The sequence below is a fragment of the Rattus norvegicus genome, chromosome X (assembly GCF_036323735.1).
Source record: "Rattus norvegicus strain BN/NHsdMcwi chromosome X, GRCr8, whole genome shotgun sequence".
Classification (NCBI taxonomy): Eukaryota; Metazoa; Chordata; class Mammalia; order Rodentia; family Muridae; genus Rattus; species Rattus norvegicus.
The window spans coordinates 20,960,681-20,987,799 of record NC_086039.1 but is presented as its reverse complement, the minus strand read 5'-3'; the positions used below and the strand labels follow the sequence as shown (position 1 = coordinate 20,987,799).

General features: G+C 40.0%; 1 protein-coding gene across 1 annotated transcript; it reads left to right on the top strand.

Annotated features, from left to right (window-relative positions):
• The first annotated feature begins 22,678 nt into the window (after positions 1-22,678).
• On the top strand, positions 22,679-22,885 carry Nbdy (negative regulator of P-body association). Its single transcript, XM_063280549.1, has one exon. It carries the CDS (start codon positions 22,679-22,681, stop codon positions 22,883-22,885), a length of 207 nt encoding a protein of 68 aa, XP_063136619.1.
• The last annotated feature ends 4,234 nt before the right edge of the window (positions 22,886-27,119 follow it).

Genomic DNA, 27,119 nt, shown 5'->3' with positions numbered 1-27,119 from the left:
CTTTATTGATGAACTGTGACTTAGAAGTAGAAGATGAAATAAATAGTTTTGTTTCTGAGGTCATGGTCTTTATCACAGCAGTAGAAACCTAACTAAGACACTGTTTTTGACATGTAAACAATGCCCTTCCAAATGGGCATTGGCTGCTTCACATATTCAATGTATATGCAATAAATTCTAAAGAAACAGAAGTTATTAAAAAAGACTGTGTTTACAATCTAAAGCAGCTTGGTCTTTTTAATTCTGAGACCAAATGACCTATTTTAAGTTAGACATTTCTTTTTAAAGTAGTAAAATCCTCCCTAGAAAATTTACCTGTATTCCCAGACATTCCTACAGATCATATTCACCTTGATTATGATATATGCAAGTAAAATGTAATACCATTAACTAAATCTATTTTAATGCATTGTCTGGGCTAGGGAAAGATACAGTTTCCTCTGACGAGTATAGGGCCAAATTTCCAAGTGGCAGCTAAATAGACAATAGTGTTGACTGTAAGTCATTGCTTTTTTCCCCCTTTATTCTCATTCCCCCCTCTCTGAATGTGTGTGTGTGTGTGCGTGCGTGCGTGCGTGCGTGCGTGCGTGTGTGTGTGTGTGTGTGTGTGTGTGTACACATGCATATGTGTATATGTATCACATTTCCTCCCCCCTGGAAAAGTCTCTCAAACAACACCAGTATCTCAGATGCTTTCAAAAATCCTTTCTTGGCTGGCACTGCTTTAACTGCTTCCAAGTTTGACTCGTGTTTTGATTGAATCTGGAGAATATCTCTTAGAATTGCTGTTGCTTTTGGAGGAGTGGGAGTTCTGAGCAGATTGTCGTACGAAAAAAATTATAGTGGAAAAGGGATCTGCAAAATTCCCACAGTGCTCATCTGAATTTAAAATTAATGGAGTACGATCATTAACTTCTAAGTCACTTGACAAAATGATCTTTTTGTTCATTATAGATAATGTGTGGCTATCAAGGCTGTGTCGTTCTTTGTAGGGGGAATTTTCACACCTTAACACCTACATCCTGAACCCAAATATCTGCTAAACATGTGTGTATTTATGCACAAACATGTTCTTAACAAAAATAGGGCAGAAATATTCATGTCAATTACAAGTTTTGTTTCTTCAACTGATCTCATGGCCTTGGTTGGTATTTATAATACTGTCCTCTACTGCCCATTGTGTACTTCCTCCATCCCCAGCAAACACCTCAGCAGTTCTTAGTTGTTCTCCTGCTACCCATGCAGTTATTATCGAAGTGTCTGTGCCCTTTGTCATCCTGCCTGGATTAGGTTATTGTAGTTTCCCACTGACTTTGGTCACAGGACATAGCAGCGCCAAGACATGCCTTCAAGTATCTCCTGCACTCCAAACATTATCTTCCTTATGGTCACTGTGGAGAAAAATTCAATTTCTGCCTTAAGGATTTTATTGTTGAAATAAAACATCATGTCTAAATGCAAGTTGTGGAGCAAAAAATTTATTTCATTTTACATATTTTACACTTCTAGGTAACAGTCCATTACTCAGGAATACTGCTCACCATGGAATGAGCACATTTACATCAATCATTATAACACACACACAGACACACACACACACACACACACACACACACACACACGAGTGCACGTATGTGTGCATGTATATCATTTACCTAAATTACTTATAGTCGTCATGCTTTCTTGTGTCTGGCTAAGTCCTACTCATTGTTTCAAATTTACCTCTTGTCTCAATTCCTCCAGAGAGCGTCCCTGTTACCTCCGATTATATTAAATTTCCTTCCTTCTAGATAATTCCCTCCATCTTTTTGTACACCTCTCTACCATCACTCCTGCCATGGTATAGTGGCATTTATTTTGTACATAAATATCTCTAAAACCATATATATCTCTTAGAGCTTCTTTAATATAAAAAAAGTCTACAGTGTTTTCTAGTCTTATTTTAAAAGATTCTAACACAATGCTCTAAAATTGTTTGAGTCACACATCAGATGTAACATATGGAGATATAGAATACATGGCATGTTTGGAGAACATAAAATCAAGAATAGAAATTTGGTAATGCCAATGTTGAAGTAGTGAGTACATTAAAAAATGCTGTAAAAGAAATTGTAGCAGTGAATATAGAAAGACACGGGTTGTGCATGAGCAGAGACCCTTTTTTTTTAAAAAAAGACTGTTGTATTAGAGTTGTCTAGAGAAACAAAACTGAAGTAATATATATGTGTGTGTGTATATATATTCTATGTATATATGCATATATGCATATATAAAAATATGTACACGCATATATTCTATCTATATATAGGGTCAAAGGATCATACCATGCCTCTCTGTTCAGACAGAAGCCAGCTCTTAGTACAAGGAGTACAAAGTAGTTTATTCCGAGCCAATCAAATATGAATGCCCATAGACCAGGAACATAGCTTCTTTGAAATGATGTGAATGAGATAACATGAACTTCTACAGTTCCATACCAAAGGCATTAATTGGCTCATCAAGCCAGAGATTACAGTAGCCTAGAATTTTTCTTCTGTATGTATCTGATGCTTTCTTACAACATTTTTAGCTTTAAAGTTGGTGAAAGTTAGTGGTCTGCTAAGTAATACATTCCACAAGCTATACCCAATAATCATAATGATGCTATGTCAAATATAGAGAGGTTGGCAATGAATGGTATTGTTATGGTAGAAAAAATGTTAGGGTTAAAATAAATGTTAAAATGTTAGGGCTAAAATGGCAAGGTCATGAACGCTGAGGAAAGCAAATAAGAGAGCTTGCCAAGCCGACCAGATAAGAGGGAAGGCAGGGCTCTAGGGAAAGAAAAAGTCAGTCTAGGTTTTCTTGGCAGGCTCTGAGTGGCATTCACAGATACATCCCCATCGTCCTGAGGAACTCACGCAAGGCACTCCTGCCATTTCACATATTTTTCTAATGCATTTAATCGTAACTCAGTAAGCTATGGGTAAAGATGGCTTCATAAGAAAAAGCCTCTACCTAGTCCATGGAGCATACCACCCCAGACCAACTCCTAGACAAGTTAGGTATAAAATAATCAAGGAAATCTAGTTGAACGTTGGTAGCTGTTTCTCCTGATGATCTGACTGCCCCATTGTAGTTAAACACTGCTAAGGCTGTTATTAGATTATTTCCACTGTGTCAGAAACTAAGGAACCAGGCCATGCAACAAAACATGTACTCTAACATCCTCAAAAGACCCAATGTCATCATATCACTTGCATCGTGGTTTGATACTCTTTCCTTTTGTGGAGATCATGGAATACCTTGAGAGGATGATCTGGTCAGTCATCATTTGGGATAGAAAAAGGGCTACCTTACCTCATAAATATGCCAATTACCTCATAAATAGTCATTAAAATGTCTTTATAATCCATAGTGCAGAACCTATGCTCCTACTCCTCATGATGAAGATGTCTACACCAACCCCTCTTTCAAGCACTGACTTCCCAGCCCTTCCCAGTTTCTTTTGGATTGTTTGCTTTATTTATCTTTGTTTCTGTTGCTTTGCTATATAAATGTGTCGCCATTAAAATTATAAAGAAATATAATTTGGGGTGTCTTTGAGAATTATGGGGCCTTTGCAGGGGTCGTGAAAAACTCCTCAAAACCTGTTCTGAGCTAGCAGCTTTTGGGTTATTGTCTCATGAATTCAAGAAATAAAATTCACAACCCATAGAAGGTGAGTTTTAGAGAAAAACTTTATTATAGAATCATAAGTGAGAGATTTATAAGGGGAGAGAGAGAGAGCCATGCCATTTGATTTAGGTGTGGAGGTCAGCCATGTGGCAGACAAGCAGCCGCATGGCAGGGGAGAGGAGAGTCTTTATAAAAAGAGTGACAAAACATAACCAGAAAAGGCATATTTGGACTGGAGAGATGGCTCAGCAGTTAAGAACACTGACTCCTCTTCCAGAGGTCCTGAGTTCAAATCCCAGCAACCACATGGTGGTTCACAACCATCTGTAACGGGATTCCCTCTCATACAGTGTCTGAAAGCAGCAACAGTGTACTCATATACGCAAAATAAATAAATAAATAAATCTTTAAAATAAAAAGCATACTTAGGTTCTGGCCAGCATCTGAAAGAAAAGAACCAGAGAGAAGAAACAAAATATCTGTTTCTTGACTGAATTCCTTCCTTCAAGGAAACAAGAACCAAGGATCCCTGCAGCACCTACTATAAAGTTGAGACCAAAGGTAGCCTAAGGTAAGTTTTATTCCCCATGTGCAGCATCCTATCTCTTCACAATCTCACAGTTCAAGTTAATTCATCAGTCTGCAGGACATCAACACAACCTGTGCCTTCTTCAGGGAACTTTATATTTCAATGGGATTATTGAATAAGCCCACCCAGGAAGTGTCCCGATCTCTCAGAAAATCTGCCCATATCTGATTCTTCTTTCTGACATAATTAATTAGAGCCCCGACTTTAAAGTTGTATTTTAACTCATAGGGTTTTTTTTTATTATAGAGGTACAATTGATTTTTCTTTCTGATGAAAAAAATAATAACTCCAAAAAGTATGATTTATTTATATATATTATAATATTAAAGTGTTATATCTAGCTTTGCATACTCTTTTAAAAAACATTTTGCATTTCATGTATGAAAATACCTAGTTTCCCAGATGATATTGAGATAATTCGTTAGTCCGCCAGTTCCCTCACTAGTGACTTGGATGGATTTGAGATTTGTGTTCATTCTATATGCAAAAATATGTGGTCTAAATTTTCTGTTATACTTTGACTGATCATTCCTGTTTTTTTTTATATTTCATTGGTCATTTAAGTAAAATTCAATGGATTCCAAAGAAAAGTAAGATATGTGTGATCAATTCTCCAGTTATGTTGAAGACTCTAATTCTATGAATTCTCTATGTCTCTGAGATTATTGTTATTGTTATTATAGGCAATAAAGTAGTTGCAAAAGATTCTCTAATGCATTGAAAGTGACGCATTGAAATTAGGGTTATTTACCTCCATTGCTCCTCATTGGGGACTTTTAAATGTCTAAAATTTTATTTTATTAACAACTAGAAAAAGAATACCTTTGGGAGATGAATCTTTAGGGAAATCCTCTCAGTGTATATATGTAGTATCCAGGCTTCCTAGAAAGAGTGAGTGTGTTTATCAGTTTACATAGTGAAAGTAGAGGAATTCTGAGGCATGGGTGGATGATAGAAGGAGGAAGTTCAGAAGCAAAGAGCAAAAGAAGTTGAATGACTGAGTGCAGAGGGCTAACTGAGATATTCCTTCTACCTTTTGAAATGTTTAATGAAGAAAACATGAATCAAGCAATGTCTGGTGAATTTTTGTGGGAATTGGGAAAGTGTGATAGTATAATGTATAATTACAGATAATGTAAGAGAAAGTCGAAGTAAAACAATCGATGTTATGAAGGATTTACTTACTAATCAATAGCTTAGGTGGCATTAAGTCACACGAAATAGAATTTAATTTAAAGGAATGCTGTCTCCAAAATACCCCGAAGATCAGTAATATGTGAAGCAGGACTGTTAGTGATAAGGGAAATTAACAGTGCTAGGATGCAAATGCTTACTTACCAGGATTGATCAGCCATTAGGCCCATCCTCAAAGAACAGACCAACAGCTGAGCAGAGTTGCAACCATCATTAAGTCCTGGTCTGCTATTAAGTCCCCTATGCCCTTATCAGAAAACAATCTAATTCTACCAGGTGGGCGAGGATGAACGTGGGTAACAACTATTGGAAAAGCATATTTAAGAACTAATTCTGGCAATATCTTTATTGTGTAAATTTCTCATCTGCCCAAGTAGTCAGACTTGGGTCTCCCGTTTCTGTTAAAAATTACTCAAAAGTGTAACCAGGAGCCAGGATCTGAAAGAAATTTAAGGATAAGAGCATATGGGGATGACATAAGGTGTGTCTTAGCCGGTGAGATCTTCTATTTGAGGCCAGCTCTTCCTTAAGTACTACTGACAGCAGACCATGCACATTTCCAGTAAAAAGCTGGACCTCCAAGCATATGGAGTGAATGCTCATTGAAGGTACAATTTCTATGACAATATGGGGTTGGGGGCTGGGTACCGTTTGTGACAGTCTTTTTCAACTCAGGTGAACAATAACTTGGGCAGCGTAGGGTGCAGGAATATCATCAGACTGCTAAGCTACCTAGACCAGTGGCTTCCCGATCATTTGTCTCTGGAACTCAAAGAATGTATTTTGTGGACAATGGGCACATGAATAGCAGAATGGAGTCTTATTATAGACGAGAGATTGAGAGAAAGGAGATAAGCAGAGGTCCTGTATAGCAAGAGTGCATCCCAAGAATGGGTTGCCACTGAATGTTCACAAGGTCAATAAGGCTTTATTGGATTGAAAAATGGAGGGTAACTAGTAACTCCAATTTTCTTACATATAAAGTGCTCATATCCTTTTACGTCCTGGTGGCTGGACTGGAGTTTTGGTCACACCAGAAGGGGACAATGAAAGTATCTAATCACTCCAGGTAGCTATTGATATGTAAACGAAGAAGAAAGAAAGAGGTGGGAACCAGAAGAGGATTTAGTGCTTCTGAGCATTTCAGGCCTCTGTAGAACCAAAAACGTTTCCAGCTCCAGCCAAGACAGAACTGGTTGTCAATGGGAAGAAAGAGTATTGCCCATTTTCTAGTCCCCTGCCTAGAAACTGCCCGATTTTCTTTCTCTTATTCTTACAAAAATAAGACTCACACTGTGGTTGATGAGCTGAGACTTAGTGGGGACAGCATGTGTACTGCTAGAAGATGTGAATTCCACTCAAGACTGTGGTATAGTCAATTGAAAGGAAAAATACATATTTTCTGAAGATCTTTAAATCAAATGAGAGATGCCAAGTAAGATTAAGGCAGGATTAAAGGGCAGGAAAACTTTAGAGGAGACTTTAGAAGTTACAGGAGGAGCCACGTTGGCCTCCTGCCAGTAGAAAAGCACAAATAGCAAGAATTCCAACACAATTACTAACTACTAAAGTCTTCCTTCCTTCTCAGCTGTAAACCTCCAATTTTCTAGGAATCTCGCCCAGAAGCCCCAGTTCCAGGTTAAAGGACATGAACTAAATTCCTTGTGTAACCCTCCTGGCTCCTGTTTTCCTTTTCCTGGGTTATAATTCCATCTTCAGAGCCACCTCCCACATCTCCCTTATCAAAAGAGAGAAAAATTCAGAGCAACTTTGTGTGACGTAACTCGAGACCCACAAAATTGGCTCTTGCTAAGATAGCTAGCTGTGTCTCTCCTTCCGGGAGCCTGTACCCATACTTGGGTACATCTTACTTCCTAAAGACAGTTTTAGAGAAGTGCACAATCATGTTTTCTGCTGTATCTGTCTACGAGCTTTTCTTAACTCCCACAGTTATGCTTTTACTTTTAAAAAATATTTAAGAAATTGCCAATTCTGCTTCATCACATACTAAGACCTGCAGTTCCTAAGGAAAAACCTCATACTTTTGGTAAAGTTTACGCAAGCCAACTGACCGATTAGAACTTCTGTGAGGCTGCAACATTACACGTGAGGAGCCAAATGACCCTCATTGGTCTCTGAAATAATCACTATTGTTCACCTTTGTTTGTGACGATCAAGTAAAAGGCTAAAGGCTAAGAGAGTCATCAGATGATATGTAAGGTCTATAACAGAGATTTAATTACTCTGCTATAACTAGCCTACACAACATTTCCACCAAAGGGCTCTGAAAGTATTGATTTATGACTCTCTCTGTTCTGTTAATATATATAGACGGAGTGAGGGAAGTCACTGGATTTTTGTTCCTTTTCTCAATGTACCCACATAGGCTAAATCTCATTTTTTTTGCTATTACTTGTTTGCTTCATTTGGCTTATTAAGGATAAATGGCTGAATCTAGTTTATTGGGCTATCCAGGCCCAAGGCTCTGTGACCATTAATAACTCTATTAACAAATTTTTTCTCACAAGTGTGTTATGAGGATTCAATAGGAAAAGAAAAATATTTCTCATCAACTGTTTTGGGGAAACTAGCTATGTACTGGGGGACAAAAAGAAAAAGGGAAAGAAAAAGAAAGAAAATAAAGATGGAGTTTAGTCTCTTAATTTAAATCACATAGAAAAAATTACTCATAATGGATCAAGGACAAAAATGTATGAGCTAAAACTTACAGAATATGCAGAGGAAATTATTAGAGGCCAAGGAAGAAGGGAGAAGTGGGAATAATTTTCTGGATAATCAAAATGACAGCTAATAAGAAGTGGTGAATTGAATTACATTAAAATCTTAAGTGCATCATATGACAGAATGAAAGGCAAGCTATGGAATACCAAACTGCATAAGTAAGTGCTATGTCTGGTGGGGGTTTATAGGAAGCAATGAATTCTTCCTGGCATTGACAGGGATCAGGAGTCTGAGACACAGCTCCACACTGCCACCTGCCGCAGCAGCCTGAACAGTACTTTTCAGAGTCCTCATGGGCAAAGCCTTTGTCGCCACAGGAAAGAAATGTCCAGATGAGTCAGAGTTAAGGAAAGGTGGGGGTTATTAAGAAGATCAACTAACATAACCTTAGGCATGGAGTTAATAGGAGAGATCCTCGGGGAAATAAAATGCTACACCCAAGGATTAGTGTGGCTTCCTACAGGAAAAATCACATTTAACTGTCTTGGCTGAAGCCTTATATCCAATTTTGGTAGCTCTCAAGTTAGAACTCAATGAGTAACTAAGAAACTTCTTTCCTTATAGTTTAATAAAGGAGATTCTGAGGTGGCTTTGGAGGTACCTTGGGTATCTGATATGATAAACCATGGGCCACAGAGGTTTTACAAAGGCGGTTAAGACCTATGTTCTACTGTAATTGTATTCCTTGATTTCTGGAAATAGCAGGTTTGCAGAGGAGGAAGGGAAAAGGCTATTTCCTCTTAGAACTTAAGCACAATTTGCTGCTGCTTTAGCATCTTCGTTTGAAATATCTCTCTATAAAAGCTACAGGAGGGGTTGGGAATTTAGCTCAGTGGTAGAGTGCTTGCCTAGCAAGCGCAAGGCCCTGGGTTCGGTCCCCAGCTCTGAAAAAAGGAAAAAAAAGCTACAGGAAAGGAATACTGTCTGTGTGTCAGCCACCTTCCTGGCGCATGTTAACTGTGACGAACTCCTTTCTCTAGTGAGAGGATTAAACAAACTCCAATGTAAGAAGCTACTTTTCTCTTCTCGTGTTTCCTTAATTTTCCTTTACTATCTGACTTTTTACAGTACAAGTCAGCAAGAATGAGAATTTTTAAACGGGGCAAAGGAATTTAAAGTAGATCTTCCTCTAAAACGTGGAAATGGCCAATCAGCACTGAGATTCACTAATAATTCAGGAAATACAAATGACAACCACGATGAGCTATTATTTCATACCTACTGGGATAGCTGCGTAAAGAAAAGACGAGAACTCATTGAGGATGCTCAGCAAGGAAAGGTCTGCAGGCCTGATTTGGGTCACCAAAACCCACATGCTAGAAGGAAAGAGCCAACCTTACATAGCTGTCCTCTAACTTCCACAAGTACACATGTGTACATGTATGTATACACGATCAATCAACAAACATTAGAAAAAGAATATTAGGACGAATAGGTGGGGGGAAATACTGACCAAGATAGAAAAAAGGTAAAATGAAAACAAATGTTACCAAAGGAGTCAGAAATTCTGTTTTTGAATATGCAGCTAAAAGATTTGAAAGCAAAGTCTTCAAGAAGTGTTTGTGTACTCAGGTTCACTGCATCATTATTCACAATGGCTAAAAGGTGGAATGAACACAAGTGTTTTTTAGTGGATGAATGGCAAAACAGAATGTGCTGTGTGTACAATATAATGTACACGCAATAGTTTTAGTTTTTAAAATTTGTAATTATATTTATTTATTTGTGTGTGTGTGTGTGTGTGTGTGTGTGTGAGAGAGAGAGAGAGAGAGAGAGAGAGAGAGAGAGAGAGAGAGAGAACATGTCATAGAATGTATATGGAAATAAGAAGAACAGGTTTTCTCCTTCCATCCTGTTGGTCCCTGGGATCCAACTCAGGCCACAGAGATTGGCATAGCAAGTAAAATTGACTTACAGAACCATTTAGTTTTTTAAAGGAAGGAAATTCTCAACAATGGACAAGCTGTGAGGACATTAAATGACCAAAAAAAATGAGTCATGAAAAGAATACTGCTTCAATTCCACCAGTATAAAGTACCCACAGTAGCTACATTTCTTTAGATTTTACTTCATCTTTTATATGTTTATGTGTGATATGGAGCAGATTTGCAGCTTGGTCTTCATACAGGTCCCCCAACAACTGAAGCAGGGGCTTACCATGACTCTGTTATCTGTATGTGGATCCCTTTTCCCTAACTGTGCTGCCTTGTCTGGCCTTCGTGGGAAAGGAAGTGCCTAGCCCTGTAGAGACTTGATGTGCCCAGGTGGGGGAATACCCAAGGGGGCTTCCACCCTCTCAGAGAAGAAAGGAAGGGGGGAAGAGATGCCCTGTGAGGTGAGACTGGGAGGAGGGGGGCTGCGATTGGGATGTGAAATAAATAAACTAATTAATAGGAAAAGGTGTGTGTGTGAGAGCCTGTGTGAATTTTTGGCACACATGTACAGGTGATAGAGGAAGACAGAAGAGGCTCTCTATCCTCTGGAGCCAGAGGTACAGGCAGTTGTGAGCCACCCGACATGGGTGCTGGGAATTGAACATGGGTTCTCTAGTAGTACAACAAGCAAAATTGGTAAATATAGAAAGTTGAATGGTGAGAGTTAAAGCCTAGAAAGTTATAGGGTATTTACCATAGAAGACTGCTCAGATGTGGGTTTAAGCCAATAAAGTCTTCATTAGTTGTCTTGTGACTACACAGAGTATTCTGGACCCCAGAGAAGCCCCAAGTTTTTCTCAGGGTGAGTTTTAAAGCAAAAACCAACCAACCAACCAAACAAACAAATAAACAAATAAACAACAAACAAAAAAATCAGGTTTTGTTGACGTACTTCAGTTAACGAAAACAATTAGCTAGAAGCAGAACTATAGAAGTCAAAAAGCATGCTTAGGACATTTAGAGACTTTCGCAGAACTATAGACTTTGACACTTTAGGTCTTTAATTTTATTTTTGGCAGGAGGCCATCTGTATGTGCTGTGTTTTACAGCCTGAATCCATCATGAAATCAGTTGTGCTAAGATCTGGGTCGTGTTACATTCTCCATTGATCTTAGTGAATGACTGAACAGAATCATGGACTCATTCAGTTTTAGTTTAATATACAGAGCCCAGTTGTTAATTCAATCACGATGAGAATCAAAAATTCTGTTAGTGATGATAGCAGAGTTGTTAGTCAGGGGGACCAAGAGAACAGAGACTGTGCCAAATGTTTCCCTAACTATGGCGAGATTTTCTCTAATTACTCATGATCAATTACCACAGAACAGCAGATTTCTCCCAAAGGCATACAATTATTTTTCAATCTCATGAGAAGCAAGTTTAAATCTCTGTAATTTTATAGGGTCATTTCTACAAGGATACTGACTATTGTTTTAATAGCTCTAGGTCGTGATCAACTTGTCTACTTAGTTTGGAAAGCTTCAGATGAGGTGCTTTTAGTCAAATCATCGGTACATGCCCTCCAAGTAGTCTCAGGGGCTCAGATTTATTGCTGTTATTCATACCAACTAACCTGTAAGTCAGAATGACCAGCATCAGAATGAGGGGAAGTGCCCAGGTTAAAGGCTTTGGCAAATTTTAGCCCCTTTAAGTCCTCTAATGTTAATTTGGGTTAACCCCAGTTTCAGTGAGTTAAGTTACTCAATGGGCTGACAGTCTGGTTTGTTCTAATCCCTATGTAATACGTGGGCAGAGTGTTAAGCACAACCAGTAATCCTGGCTGATTTCTGGCTTGGAATGATGAACTTTATCCCCAGGGTCCTTTCCTGTGTCACAGAGTCTGATTCCCCAGGTTTTTCCTGTTTTCCAAAGGCCAGAATCTTTTATAGGAATTTTTCAGGAAGCCTCAGTTTTACAACCCCAATTTTTATAATGGAAACTCCATTGTTTCTGGCAGCCAGGGGGTCCAGCTGGAGGGTATGCATAGAATTGTAAACTCTTAACTCAAAAGATAAAGTCCCACATCTTTCCTTTTCTCCAAACAAGACGTTTACAGTGGGCATCTGTAAGTAAAAGTCAACATGAAATATGGGGTGCTGGTCTGTAGTCACGCTAGCTAATCCCTTCCCTGTATCTGTCTTCCTCAGTTTCCAGACCAGGCCTGAGGGCAGTGGGGATTTAGACTATAACCCTGTATTTTTACCCATAGTGCAAAACATAGGTCTCAGAAAAGGTGACCGTGACTTTCAGTGTAAAGAAAAGAACGTTTCCCAGTTAGCTCTCTGTTGTCAAAAATCTTTGGAGTTACATCTAGCTACTGGGACCTACTTATACCTTTATAACTTCTTTTAATACTTGGAGCCAACTGGGTGACAAAGGAAATCTTTTTAGTAGCTGTCTTAGTCCCATTAAACAATCCTGGCAAACGTTGTTTACTGTCTCCTTGGTCAGTGCTAGACAGAAGGGAAACTTCATTCTGTTGAGCCTGTGTGATCTATCAGCAATCCTCTGTGCCCAGCCCAGGGACAGTTTTTCACATTTTTTCCCCAGAGAATGGTAGGTTTGGGTTTTTTTTCCAATTATACAGATCATTGGTTAATAAGGAGGCATAAATCATGAACAAAATGGAGTTGAAATGTCTCTTTTCCTTTGGGCTCAGCCCACTGGAACTTTTCTCCCCCCCCCCCCGGGCTACTTGGAGCAAGCAGGAGTAAAAGTAATGCTCAGCTGGGGGTGGTGGTGGAATATTTCACCCTCCCTGTGTGCATTCCACTTAGATGGCAGGGGCTCCTGGATGAGAGGCCTGGCCCTTCTCCACCTCCACAGGGACCAACCCTGACTGTGAATAGGAGTCAAGCAAGAAAACATGCAAGTGCTCTGACTCTTGAAGGGGAACAGGTCATCCTGCGTCCATGTCCTGTCCCCGCCATGGCAATCTAGCAGAACAGAAAGGATTCCAATCCTCAATAGGATGGTACACAGATCTTAAGCCAGGGGGTTCTCATACCAGAGAAAGTCACTGGTCAATAAAAGGAACCAGAACTGATTGAAACAGAGAGGTGGAGGCGGGGAGAAGGAAGGGGAAAGGGAGATGGAGAGAAGGGAAAGGGGGAGGGGGAGAGGGAAGGAGAGAGACGGGGAGGGGGAGGGAGAAGGGAAGGGAGAGGGACAGGGAGAGGGACAGGGACAGGGAGAGGGAGAGAGAATGACCAGGGATGACCACTACACATTCATGTACCTGGACAGAAGGATCCAGTGCTGTTTCACATAGGTCCCGGATACCGGCTCAGCAGCCTCATTTTGTAAGACACTCAGAGAGAATCTTCCCTCAGGAGGGAGATCCTCAAGCCCAATGACCAGTCTGAGTCCACAGGCTGCAATCTGCAAGAGGATTTTTATTGATCAGGATACACAGGTATCTGTGGGCGTCCCAGTCAATTCGGAAGAGTGGCGCGCCTAGCAGAACCAGGGACGGGTTTTTATAGGGTATTGGGGAGCAGAAGCAGGCTTACAGAAGCAGATGCATGGTTGGTGGATTCAAGTGAGGCGCGGATGTATGGTTACACCCAATTGGCTATTCAAATGAGGTTGTCACACAGCAAGAGAATACGTGCAGGTTGGGGCGTCCGGAATGTCAGGGGCTAGGGGCTTATCTCTTGTTAGGTGGCCCATAAAGCAATATCAATAATTTAGACTGGTTTCTGTATTTTGTTTTCTTTTATGGTCTGTTTCGTCTAAATAATGGGTCAGCTTGTCCCACAAAGCTTGGACACATCTGAACTTTCCCAGGCTTATTTTAGTTCTGAGTCTGTGTATCTAAAAACTTACTTTTTACTTCTATAGTTGAGGGCCTTGGGCTTGTACAATTCCCTTTCTGGGAGGGGGTCTTTCAATTTGACCTCACCAATGTGTTCAAAGAGAAGAAGGTCCTTTAACCAGAGTTACCCTCTGGAGGTGGCAACTTTCTAATCTGTTTCCTTTTTGGGTGATGGTGTCAAACCCCTCTGAAGTGTTCAAAAGGAAACCTGGGGAACATCTCAGGTTGCATACTCCCTAGGAGGCCCCATTACCAACACACTGGAGTATCTCTAGTATTTCAAGGTCTGGTCTCTGGGACATCAGCAGGATCTCCAGAAATGTGAGAGATTCACCATAGAGGACTGCTCAGACATGGGTTTAAGCCAATAGAAAGTTTTCATTAGCTGGCTGGTGACTACTTGGTGTTTGGGATCCCAGTGTAGACCCGAGCCTTTCTCAGGATGGACTTTTAAGTACAAAAGCTGATGTTGAGAGTTTAGATGCTTCAGTTAACGAGGACAGTTAGCTAGAAGCAGAACTACAGAAACTAAAAGCAGGGTTAGTATATTTCGAGACTTTCCCAGAGCTATAGACTTTGATGGATTAGGTCTTTGTTTTAGTTTTGGCAAGTGCTGTTGTCTATGTGCTGAGTTTTACAGCCTAAACTTCCACCATGGAGTCAGTTGTGATAAGGTCTAAAGATGTACTAAGGTCTCAGGACCTGTTACCAGACAATGTAAGCAGAGAATATAATGAGGAGTGTTATCATGTCAGTACAATATACAATACTCTGCGTATACGTTAAAATTTAACGAGGATGAAGACAAGCAAAGTGGTTCAGTAGCAAAGGACTTGCTGACTACTCTGAAAACCTAAGCTTGAGCCCAAAAACTAGGGAGTCAAAAGAAAGAGCCAAATTGAGTCTTATCAGTTGCCCTCTGACAACCTGTGCAATGCTTATTCATACGCATGCATATATACACATACACAAATAAATCAAAGTAATAAAGCCTTAGAAAAAATGTTATGAGATAGATATCCTTCCCTTCCTTTGTGTCCTCCATTCTGGCCCCTTCAGACTTCCTCTCAGTCCTACAGCCTGTCCCCAGGAACCTCTCCTCCATCTCCTAGGGACACAGCCTCGTGGCACAGACTTAAGTTCCCTGCAGTTCTTTCCCATTTCCCTTTCACCCCTATCTTGTAGACTGTGTCCATTCTTTTATGGCTCCTGCTAGGCCACAGAACCATTTCTTAGTAGGGAGCCACAGTAGCCACACTAGACCAAGAGTTAAGGAAGTATTGACCTTTGTTGACCTTCTGTCCTCCATTCTGGTCTCTATATTCATGCTTAGTGGCTACTGCAGCCTGTCCATAGGAGCCCCTGCTCTCAGTCCATCTCCACCCACTAGGAACTCAGCTTCTGGGTACATAGCATGAGTCCCCCTAGTTCTTTCCCACTCCCCCTTTTAGTCTTACCTTCTGACCCATCCACATTGTTCTGTGACTACTGCCAACCCACAGAATTACTCCCTATCAAGGACCGTACAGCCACCATGCTTGGCTAGGAACCAGAGTAGGCAACAGTAACTACAGAACAGAGCACACAACCAACAAAAAATGAACTGAGATAGCTATACTAAGAAACACTTCAAATGTCATGACTCCAGATGTCCAGATCCCAGAGGAAAAAACACAAACGTAAGCAGTATGGCACCTCCAGAAGCCAGCAACTCTATTGCAATAGGCTCCGAGAAACACAATATAGTTGCTAAATCATGAAACAAGGACTTCAAAATAGCAATTATAAATATGTTCCATGACCTTAAAGAAGGAGAACATGAAAATACTAAGAGGTGAATGAAACAGTGAAAAGAATTCAGGACATGAAAGAAGAATTTAACAAAGAAAAGGAAAATTGAAATTAATCCGAAAAGGAAAAGATCAGTAAGTTAAACAAAAAACTTATAGGTAAGCCTCACCTACAGACTGGACAAAATGAAAGAGAAAACTTCTGGTCTTGAAGGCAACATCGAACAGTCAAAGAAAACGTTAAACCTAAAAAAAATGCAGGAAATCTGGAAAACTATGAAAAGACTAAATTATAAATAATAGGGATAGACAAGGAAGAAACTGATGTCAAAGGCACAGAAATATACTGTGCCTTTTATATAAAATATATCATAAAATTTACCTAACATACAAGAGGCATACAGAACATCAAATAGACTGGACCAAAAAAATCATTTTAGCAGATAATCAAAGCACTAAATATACATAACAAAGAGTTAATATTAAAAGCTGCAAGGGAAAAAGAAAAATTGCATATAAAGGCAGCCCCATTAGAATGATACCTGACTTCTCATTGGAGACTCTGAACAATAGAAGGGCCTGGCAGAAGTTTTTGTAAGTGCTAACGGACCACAGATGCCAGTCCATACTACTATTCCATCCATGAGATGGAACCATGCATACTTGAGACTGCTGAAGTGGCCAAGAACCTGAGACCAGCTAGGTCATGGGACTAGGGGAATACCTACTATTATTATTCTGCTAATAGAATACAGTTATAAAACAGGTCCTAAAGACATATGGCTATACCCATAAAGCTGCATATCTCTCAACTCTCATCAGAGAAGCTTCTCCTTTCAGTTGATGGTAATTAACATAGAGACCCACAACTGGACAATGTGCAGATGGTGAGAGAATATGGAGCACTCAGTCCTAAATGAGATGTCTTCCCAAAATCCTTCCTCTATAAGAGTCAGAGGTAGTGAACAGTTCCAAGGAAACAGAGTCTTCCATACAACAGGGATGATGCACATATTAACTTACAGAGACTATGACAGCATACACAGGTCCTGCACAGGTTCGAGTCAGATAAAGTTCCAATACTGAGAAAAGGAGGTGGACACAAAGCCACACTCTTAGTCAGCATTCTTAGCTAAGAAATGGTTTACGATTGATACCTACTGGGAAATGAAGAATTAGTTTGGGGAAGGCCAACTCACCACAGACTCAGTGTGTGTGTGTGTGTGTGTGTGTGTGTGTGTGTGTGTGTGTGTGTGTGTGTGTGTTGTGTGTGTGTGTATCTGTGGTGTATGCCAGAAGAAGGCATCATATCCCATTATAGATGGTTGTGAGTCTCCATGTCGGTGTTGAGAATTGAACTCAGGAACTCAGGACCTCTGGAAAAACAGTGAGTGCTCTTAACTGCTGAACCATCTCTTCAGCACCCATTTTTAGTTGTTTTTTGTTTTTGTTTTTTGTTTTTTACTTTTGGGGGGCTTTTGTCTTCTTGGATTATTTTGTTTGTTTTGATTTTCATTTCTTTCTTTTTTTGAGAGAGAGAGAGAGAGAGAGAGAGAGAGAGAGAGAGAGAGAACATGACATTGGGTGAGTAAGGAAGTTGGGGAAGATCAGGGAAGAGTGGAGGGAGAGAAAAATATCACAATATATTGTGCAAAAATTTTATATAAATGTTTTAAGCAAAAACATTAATGTGATACACTTTCTCATGTGGAGTTAACCACAGGTAAAATAAAAAATAAAGTATTACTATATAGGATAGTATCATGAAGTTTGCTATGTTTTGTGTAAAATGATCAAAAACAAAAGACCATATAGTGTAAGACAGGATGGTTAAAACTATGTGGATACAAAACACTAGTTTTACTAGATTCTAGGTGTCATGGAGTATTATAAATGATTGCTTATGAGTACATAGTATATTTTGAAATCATAAAATATTCTTAGACTAAATAATGTTGCGGACATTTAAATAGCTGAATATATTTTAAAAATCTCAATGTGTACTATAAAAAATGAATTGTCAGATTAATCTTCAATTTAAAAGCCTAGAAACAATTTACTTGTCCATAAATACTCTTTCACAAAAATTAGTTAATTGAAACATTATGGTAGGTCTACAGAATGGGATTATATGTAGCCATTAAAGAACTATTAAAAAGTGAGGAAACAGGATATGTCATGTGAAAAAGTACTAAGGTATTCCATTGTTAAAAACACATGTTATGATTAGAGAGTAAAATGTAATACATATTATAGTAGAAGATTTTTCACATATAAATATCCTGGTAGAAGATTTTCACATGTAAGTATGTGCATGTATATATTCTCACTCTCCAAAAAGAAAAAAAAACAATTTAAAAAGTCATCATAATGACTAACTTTAGACTTTTCATTTCATAAGCTTTTGGCATCGTATGGTTTTCTGTGTTGGAGAGATCAGCAGTTAACAGCATTTACTGCTCTTGCAATTTAGTCATTTCAGGGTCCAATGTGGTGGCATAACAATGATGTTTACAACTCCAGTTCCTGGGGATCTAGTGCCCTCTTCTGGCCTCTGGAGGCAACGTACATGATACACAGTCATACATTCCGGCAACATACTCATACACATTGATCCAATTAGCGTCTTCCTAGCCTTATAATATCGATATCATATTTATTTAGACTTTTAAAAAGTTTTAAACATCAGTTGTGATGGTACATGACATTAATTCCAGCACTTGGGAGGCAGAGGCAGAGGCAGAGGCAGAGAGGCAGAGAGGCAGAGAGGCAGAGAGGCAGAGGCAGAGAAGCAGAGGCAGAGAGGCAGAGAGGCAGAGGCAGAGAGGCAGAGGCAGAGGCAGAGAGGCAGAGAGGCAGAGAGGCAGAGAGGCAGAGAGGCAGAGGCAGAGAGGCAGAGAGGCAGAGAGGCAGAGAGGCAGAGAGGCAGAGAGGCAGAGAGGCAGAGAGGCAGAGAGGCAGAGGCAGAGAGGCAGAGAGGCAGAGAGGCAGAGAGGCAGAGAGGCAGAGAGGCAGAGGCAGAGAGGCAGAGAGGCAGAGGCAGAGAGGCAGAGGCAGAGAGGCAGAGAGGCAGAGAGGCAGAGAGGCAGAGAGGCAGAGAGGCAGAGAGGCAGAGAGGCAGAGGCAGAGGCAGAGAGGCAGAGAGGCAGAGAGGCAGAGAGGCAGAGGCAGAGGCAGAGAGGCAGAGGCAGAGAGGCAGAGAGGCAGAGGCAGAGAGGCAGAGGCAGAGGCAGAGAGGCAGAGAGGCAGAGAGGCAGAGAGGCAGAGAGGCAGAGAGGCAGAGGCAGAGGCAGAGAGGCAGAGAGGCAGAGGCAGAGAGGCAGAGGCAGAGAGGCAGAGGCAGAGAGGCAGAGGCAGAGAAGCAGAGGCAGAGAGGCAGAGGCAGAGAGGCAGAGAGGCAGAGAGGCAGAGAGGCAGAGAGGCAGAGAGGCAGAGAGGCAGAGAGGTAGAGGCAGAGAGGCAGAGAGGCAGAGAGGCAGAGAGGCAGAGAGGCAGAGGCAGAGGCAGAGAGGCAGAGGCAGAGAGGCAGAGAGGCAGAGAGGCAGAGAGGCAGAGGCAGAGGCAGAGGCAGAGGCAGAGGCAGAGGCAGAGGCAGAGGCAGAGGCAGAGAGGCAGAGAGGCAGAGAGGCAGAGAGGCAGAGAGGCAGAGAGGCAGAGGAGAGGCAGAGAGGCAGAGAGGCAGAGAGGCAGAGAGGCAGAGAGGCAGAGAGGCAGAGGCAGAGGCAGAGAGGCAGGACTCTGTTTGAGGTCATCCTGACCCACATAATGAGTTCTAAGCCAGCCTGGGCTACATAGTCAGCCGTGTTGTAAAAACAAGCAGCAAAAATAAAATAAGGTTCTTCAAGCTGATAAGTTGTCAACTTTCTGTTTTCTTCCTTGTATCTTTTAGTTTTATAAAACATCCCTAGTCATATTTGTTCAACAAAATAATGCAAAAGAAAAAAAAACTGTGTGATGTCCCTCTAAATCATTTTTAGTTTTCATTTTATGAAAATGTTACATGAATAGATTAACTTGAAGAATTTGGGGGTGGGGAGATTGTTTTGAAACCTCTGAGGAAAAAGGAGCTTGTTCTCTAACAAAAACAAAAAAAAATAGAAAAATGGTTGCTAGGGAAAGACAAAAATGGGCTGCGAGTTTAATGAGAATAAACTGGCTATAATGAGAGACTGGCTATAGAATTAGGTGAACATACTTAACACTACTGGCCTGTATATTTAGAAATGACTAAGATAGTGAAAAATAAGCAATGTATATTTTACCACAATCAGAAACAAACAAATTGGCCTGGGGGTGGAGTTCAATTGGTCCAGGTTCCTCCGTCTCAAGCAATGCATAAACCAGGAGTAGTGACAAATGCCTGTAATGCCAGGACTTGAGAGGGGAAGGAAGAGGCTAAGAGTTCAAGGTAATCTTCCAAGTCTTACTGAAACTCTGTCTGTCTTAGGGCTTTACTGCTGTGATCAGACACCATGATCAAGGCAACTCTTCCAAGGCCATCATTTAATTGGGGCTGGCTTACAGACTCTCAGGTTCAGTCCATTATCATCATGGAGGGAGCATGGCAGCATCCAGGTGGGCGTGATAGAGAAAGAGCTGAGAGTTCTACATCTTGTTACAAAGGCAAACAGGAGGAGACTGGTTTCTGGGCAGTTAGGATGAGGGTCTTAAAGACCACCCCCACAGTGACACACTTCCTCCAACTAGGCCATACCTCCTAATAGTCCCGCTCCCTGGGCCAAGCATACACAAACTACCACTGTCTTGAAAATAAAGGTAAAACTCAAAATAAATCTAGTTATATTATAAATAGTCCAGAGTGACTATAGCAGTCTAAGTTGAAACTCAAGCCAAATTTGTTATATAATCAAACCTTCCTGATTTTGCTAGAATTTTAATTCTTGTCATTTTACCAAAGCTATCATTCATCTCTCTAAACTTGTTAAAACTATAGCAATGAAACAATTGAACCTCAATCTTTACTCTGATATGTGTGGTTTTACATATTTTTAATGGGAACCTGCACAAAAAAATTATGACAAGGCTAATTATTTTGAGAACTGATATGGTCTTTAATTTGAACAATATAACGTCTGCAGTATACATTGGAGTGAAGGACTAACATTTGCTGAGATGCAAAGGTACAAGATAAGGCATAGATTAATTAATTTCACTGAAGGGAATTGGCTACCCAGAAGGCATTTGGCAATGTCTTGTGGTATTTTTGGTTATCATAACAGAGGGGCAGGAAGTACTACTGGTAGAGTCATAGCTTAGAATATTATTAAACATCCTACAGTGTACTGACAGGTCACCATCAGACACACACACACACACAATGTTCTACCCTCAAAGGTCAACAGCTTAAGTTTCAGAAATTCTAGGCCACAGCTTTCTGATTTTGTGCTCACTTTTTCCTTTAACTTTGACACAGTTTTTCTTCCATCTGCCATGACCTACCCGAATTTGATTCATATTTCTGCCTCTATTTTTTCTCGGCGTAGTACCCACACCCATAACTTCAACTATTAATTCTAGGATGTTGACTGCTCTCATGTTTAAGTACAAATGTTCTTCTGGTTCTAAAGCGTTCTCTCAATATCCCTCACTTTTTTTTCATTAGGATTTTCTGGTGCTGATGGTAGCAGTTGATACACTGATCCAGAAGGGCTTAACTGGGGGGTCATATTGGAGGTAGGGAAGGCAAAAAAGGAAGTGATGTTCTTAGATTTTAATCTTTTAATTAAAAAAAACTATAGGGCCTTTGAATTTTACCAAATATCGATTGGTACCTTCTTTATGTAAGAGGCTGTGCTGGTGCTTGGAGGAAGGAAGCCATTTTAGAGGTGTGAGTTAGCTATGGCAGTAACTGGTTTAAATGGATTGTTCTTAATATGGTATCATTTTGCACGTATATTATCATAGGTAGAAATCCAAATTTCAATACTTCAATTAATGAAATACAACAGAGTTTTTAAGAGGTGCAGTGTATGAAAAGAGAGTTCTTGTGATGTGATGGATTGATATTTCTCCATTAGAAAACAATGACTGTGGTAGTGGAAAAGTGTGGTTTTGCTTGTGAACAGGCAAGTGACATAGACATTAAGATTATAGAGTGTGATGCCTGTCAAAGAAATTCAGAAGCCTTTTCTCTGTTTTGTGCACCTTCTGATAACTGTTTCTAGCTTCTTACCATATAACATAGAATATAACATACCACAATAGTAAGATGAGTCATTGTTTTCCAAAACCCTAAAAAAGAAATAAAATCTTGCCAATTAAACATGGAGTGCTACCAGTTGTCTGTTTTCAAAGAGATCTTGGCTGTTGGATTGAGGAAAAATACAGTACGTTTTTAAGGATGACAAAAATTTTAAAATATGAAATAAACAGAGGCATTGGTTTGTATGACACATGATGAATTTATTGTGCATCCGTTTTCCACAATCGGCTTTCAATTTAACACTGTAATCAATAAGGCAGCATATTTGTACACAGCTTCTTAGATACCCCTTTCGTGGCTCTGTGATGTGCGTAAGTGACTGCAGTGCAAAACGCTTAATTTCTTTGGTTACAGCACTCCCGCGACCATCCCACACACCCATTCATTAACACGTGTGCAGTTGGCAAGTTACAGGCAAATTAGTATTTTTAAAATTAAATGGTATAAAACTCTCCATATATCTAATTAAACTGTGGGAGAGATGTGCTGTGGAGAAGCATTTTTTAAATGTGCACTTTTTTTGCATTCCGTTCTCGTAGAAAGGTTAAAATGGGCTGGGGTGCGGAGCGCCGAGGAGGCGGAGAAGGGATATACGTCTCAGGATACAGGAAATACGGTAACAGCGAAACCAGGAGGAAGCCAGCCCTGTGCCTGGAGGGGATCCGCCATCTCAGATCTCGGCCTTGCGCAGGGCCCACCAGAGGAAATTAACGCTCTGGTCCTGTCATACCTATGGGGGACCAACCTTGTGCCTCCGGGAGATCCACGCTCCCACCAGGAAACACGCGGGAACCCAAGCCTCCAAAAAAGCGCTGTGTCCTGGCTCCGCGGTGGGATTATCCTGAAGGGACTCCCAGTGGAGGTAGTACCACTCTCCCCTCGGCGCCTCCTCCGGCATCTACTGGACTCAAGTCGCACCCTCCTCCTCCGGAGAAGTAGTGAAATAGATTTTTTTCCCAGACGAAATCAGGTCAGATTCTTTCTTTCTCATCTGGGACATCCAGGCTCTCTGAAACTTAATTGTACCTTTTCCCAGCTCTTCTCCGTTTTCCTGTTATTTCCACAAATTTAAAAAGAAGAGAAACAAGTACAGGCGTCGAAAAGCCTTTCTTTCTTCCTTCCTTTCTTTTTTTTTTAAAGTATGCTTGGATGAAATGGGTATTTGATTGCGTTGAGTAATTTCACATGAGTTACTTGTAATTTGTAAAAAAAACTGCGGTGTTTTGATTTTCGTGACAGACCAAGGTGTAGGGAGAGACAAGTAAACTGTTCACTGGTTGATAAATTAAAACTGTGTGGGGATTTACTATACTCTTCTATTTTTGTGTATATTGGAATTTTTTTCCATTTAAAAATGCTTAGCTCAAGTAAGGATGTACTCAAGGCCTAATGCCTGCACAGAGGAGATTGTGAAGAGAGCTTTGAGAAGTAGGTATTTTTTCCTGAGTAAGACGGGATTTAGTAAGTGAAGACAAGTTATAATATGATGATCGAACTCAAGTACCATAAAATGTGCTTGTTCAAGGTATTCAGGAATCGTGGAGGGTAGAGATGGCTCTTGATGGAGCAAGAATGCCTGTTAGTCATCAAGAGCCATCCAAGAGGAAGGGGGGAGTCCATCAAGAACCATCAAAGAGGAAGGGGGAATTTGGGGTGGGCTTTAAAGGGTGAGTGACATCTACCATATGGGTTGGGAGGCTTTTTAGGCCTAGTGTTTCCAGAATGAAAGCCAGAGGGCAAGGTTGTTCTGGGGCAGCATGGCTGTAATTCTAAGTCTGTGAGGGAAGTGTGATACAGGGCTGTAGGCCTTGACTGTTTTGCTAAGAAGTACGCAGCAGTTTATTCTTGATGAACGAGTAGCATAGGAGATTTCCAAATAAGTACTATTTGTGTTTTTAGACTCTAATCCTTATTTTCATGAAGCTAATAGCTAATCTGAATGAGGCTTATGTTAAAAAAAAAAAACAAGTTTGACTCAAGGCTCACAATTCCTTCTCATCTCGTACCACAAATCTGTATGGAGTCCTTGCTGTGGTTAGGTCTTGCACTGGGAAGTGGGGAGGATAGGTGACCAAATCATAGCAAGAGGAAAATACATATGTGAGCTAGTCCATGAATAACAGTGACGATTGTGAACGTTCTGGGTGTCAGGTTTGTTGGTAAAGCATAAAAAAATGGAGTCCCATTTCACCTCAAACCTGGTGATTGTCATTCCAATAGGCCGGTCCTTCCCTCTTTTTTTTTTACCTCTATTCAAAGGGAAAATGTGGTAATTTAAATGGCAATAGGGAAAGAAATGCTTACCTAGAAAACAAAGGGGGCTCTATTCAGGGCCAGAAGTGCTTAAAGAGCTAAGTAATTTCTCCCCTGTGATTTAAAGCGTACACAATTGCGTTGGAGGATACTTGTTGAATTTGTGTGGGTGCCATCTTTTTCTAAAGGATTCACATGCTTGCATTTAACCACAGCTCCACTAAAGGATGCTTGTATAGGCCTATAAGTTGCCACAAGTTGTGAGACACTTAAGTGGCCACGTTGAGATTTGATTACAAAAGAAAACGCTTGGTTCCAGAATTGATGCTGTCAGCTGCTATGCAGAATATACTCCCTCATTCTGTGTACCCTGTTATTTAATAGGAATGCGCCATTGAGCTGGGAGCTGAAAAGGCCCAGGGAAAATGAGACAGACTACAAGTGATAGAAGAAAGGATTTCACCTTCTTTTCTTGTTTTTCAGTCTGTGAGGGATTGCAGTATGGTTCCGTTTCCTTGGTGCGTTTGTAAAATAGTTTACCCATTGAAGACCATGAAGATTCTTTCCAATGCTACCCTGCTTTTGCTGGTGTCCTGCACCTGGAAGTTGTGATGCTAAAGGTAATCTTTTTTTTTTTTTTTAGAAATAAAAATGCACACAAAGGAGGAAAAGATAATGGCATGTTCAAAAATAATCAGACAAAACCCAAAAAAGCCAGCAGTAATGATAAACTGAAGTGTTTTCTGTAGTGTATGAAACCGTACACACTAAAAACAACTACATGATCTGTAAAGCAGTTTAGAAAATGTACTGCTGACTGATTATAGTTTCTGTGCTTACTGGAAAGTAAGCATTTTTAAACCTCATTTTCGAATTTTTGCTAGTAAAGGGGAAAATGGTGGGTACTTTTATACCAATTTTATAACAAGTATCCTTTCTGAATTATATTTTTCTAGTAATAAGCTGATTTTTGAATTATATTATAATGTCTCTGCCTTCCTTTCTAATGTGTGTTTTTTTTTAGTTTGTCTAAGAAAACTAGTTGTTTTGTTTTTTTTTTTCAAGACAGGGTTTCTCTGTGTAGCCCAGGCTGTCCTGGAACTCACTCTATAGACCAGGCTGGCTTTGAACTCAGACATCGACTGTCCCTGCTTCCTGAGTGCTGGGATTAAAGCCACTGCCTGGCTAGAAATTACTCTGTATTCCTAGCTTGCTGAGAGGATTTATTGTGAATGGGTATGGAGTTTTTTGTTTTGTTTTCACAAAATAACTTGTATCTACTTGCATACGTATATTTTCCTCATTCCTATGACAATGTGATGATAAATGACAATAATTTTTAACAAATTTCCTTATTTTGATTTTTAATAAGGCTTCCACATTCTTTGGGGGTAGGGGACAGGGCAAATATTGGTCTTTAGGACTTGAGCATTTTTTGTCTTTTGCTTGGTTGGGTTTTTGTTGTTGATGCTATTTTGTTTGGAGACAAGAGGTTGTTACTGGGACCTGATCACATAGGCTGCCTGCTCACCTGGCCCAAGTGATCAACCTTCCTTAGCACTGTGATGGGAAGCCTGGAGGCCATGTCCAGCAAGAGGTAGAACTTTTAGGTCTATGGGCTTGTATAGTAAGCAATTTACTTACTGAGCCATCTCTCCAGCCCTGCTTTCTCTCTTGGTCATTTTATCGATATTTTTCTTCTAGTTTCCTCTTGTTTGTTCTTTCTCTAATTTAGTGGATTGGGCTCTAGCTGATTAATATTTCTTTTCTAAAATGAAAAGTTAAAACTACAAATTATTCTCTACAGCTGGTAAGAATTTCACAGGTTTGTATATATTATTTTGTTATTATATTTTAACAATTACTACTTTATAATGTATCTAATGAATTTTTTAAATTTGGGCATGTCATTGTATGGTCGTTTTGTCTGTCTGTATGTATGTACCATGTGTATGCCTGGTACCTATAGGTATCAGAAGAGAGCATCAGATCCCCTGGAACTGGAGTTACAGATGGAGTTGTCATGTGGGTCCTGGAAAATGTACCCCATCCTCTGCAAGAGCAACAAGCACTCTTTAACCTCTGACTCCTCTCTAGTCCCAGTCTATGACATGTTTGTTTTGTTTTTTTAAGTTTATATTTATTTATGTATTCTTTTAAACATAAAATCATTAACCAAATTATAATTAAATTTTTTTCTACTTTAAGGTATTTTTTTAGTCCTTTATTATTATTTTATTTTGGTTTTCTTTATGTAGCCCTGGCTATCCAAGAATTTGCTCTATAGACCAGGCTGACCTTAAACCACAGAGATTGCCTACCTCTGCCTCCTGAGTACTGGGAACAAAGGCATGCACCACTACTGCTCAGCTTTTTAATCCTTCTTGCAGCAAAAAAGAAATGTATATACTTTCTGTTCATCTCAATAGAGTTTCGTAATATAAAACTTTTCTTGCCAGGTATGGTGCTGCATGCCTTAAATTTCCAGTATCCGGGAGGCAGAGACAGGTGGATTTCTAAGAGTTTGAGACAGTCTAGTTTACATAGGGAGTCAGGCTAGCCTGGGCTACATAATGACAGCTTGTCTACAAACAAAACAAAAACCAAAAACTTTTTTTTTATTTCCTTAAATGCAAAAAATCATGCTTAGGATGTTTATTGATGAATTGAAGTCCTTGGTTAAACTATGAGGATAGTGTAGAACCTTACCCTTTATTCACATGTATCAACTAATGTCTTGCCACATATGTTCTACCATTCTCTTTCATTTTGCCACCTAAAAGGAATTCACAGCTGTATTTCTGCTTTTCTTACTTTTTCACTGTGTTTACTTGGACAAATACTTTCTCATACATTGCTTGTTTTCTTAATTGAAGTTGCAATCTAGAATGACCGGAGGTTTTGTTTGTTTGTGTCTTTC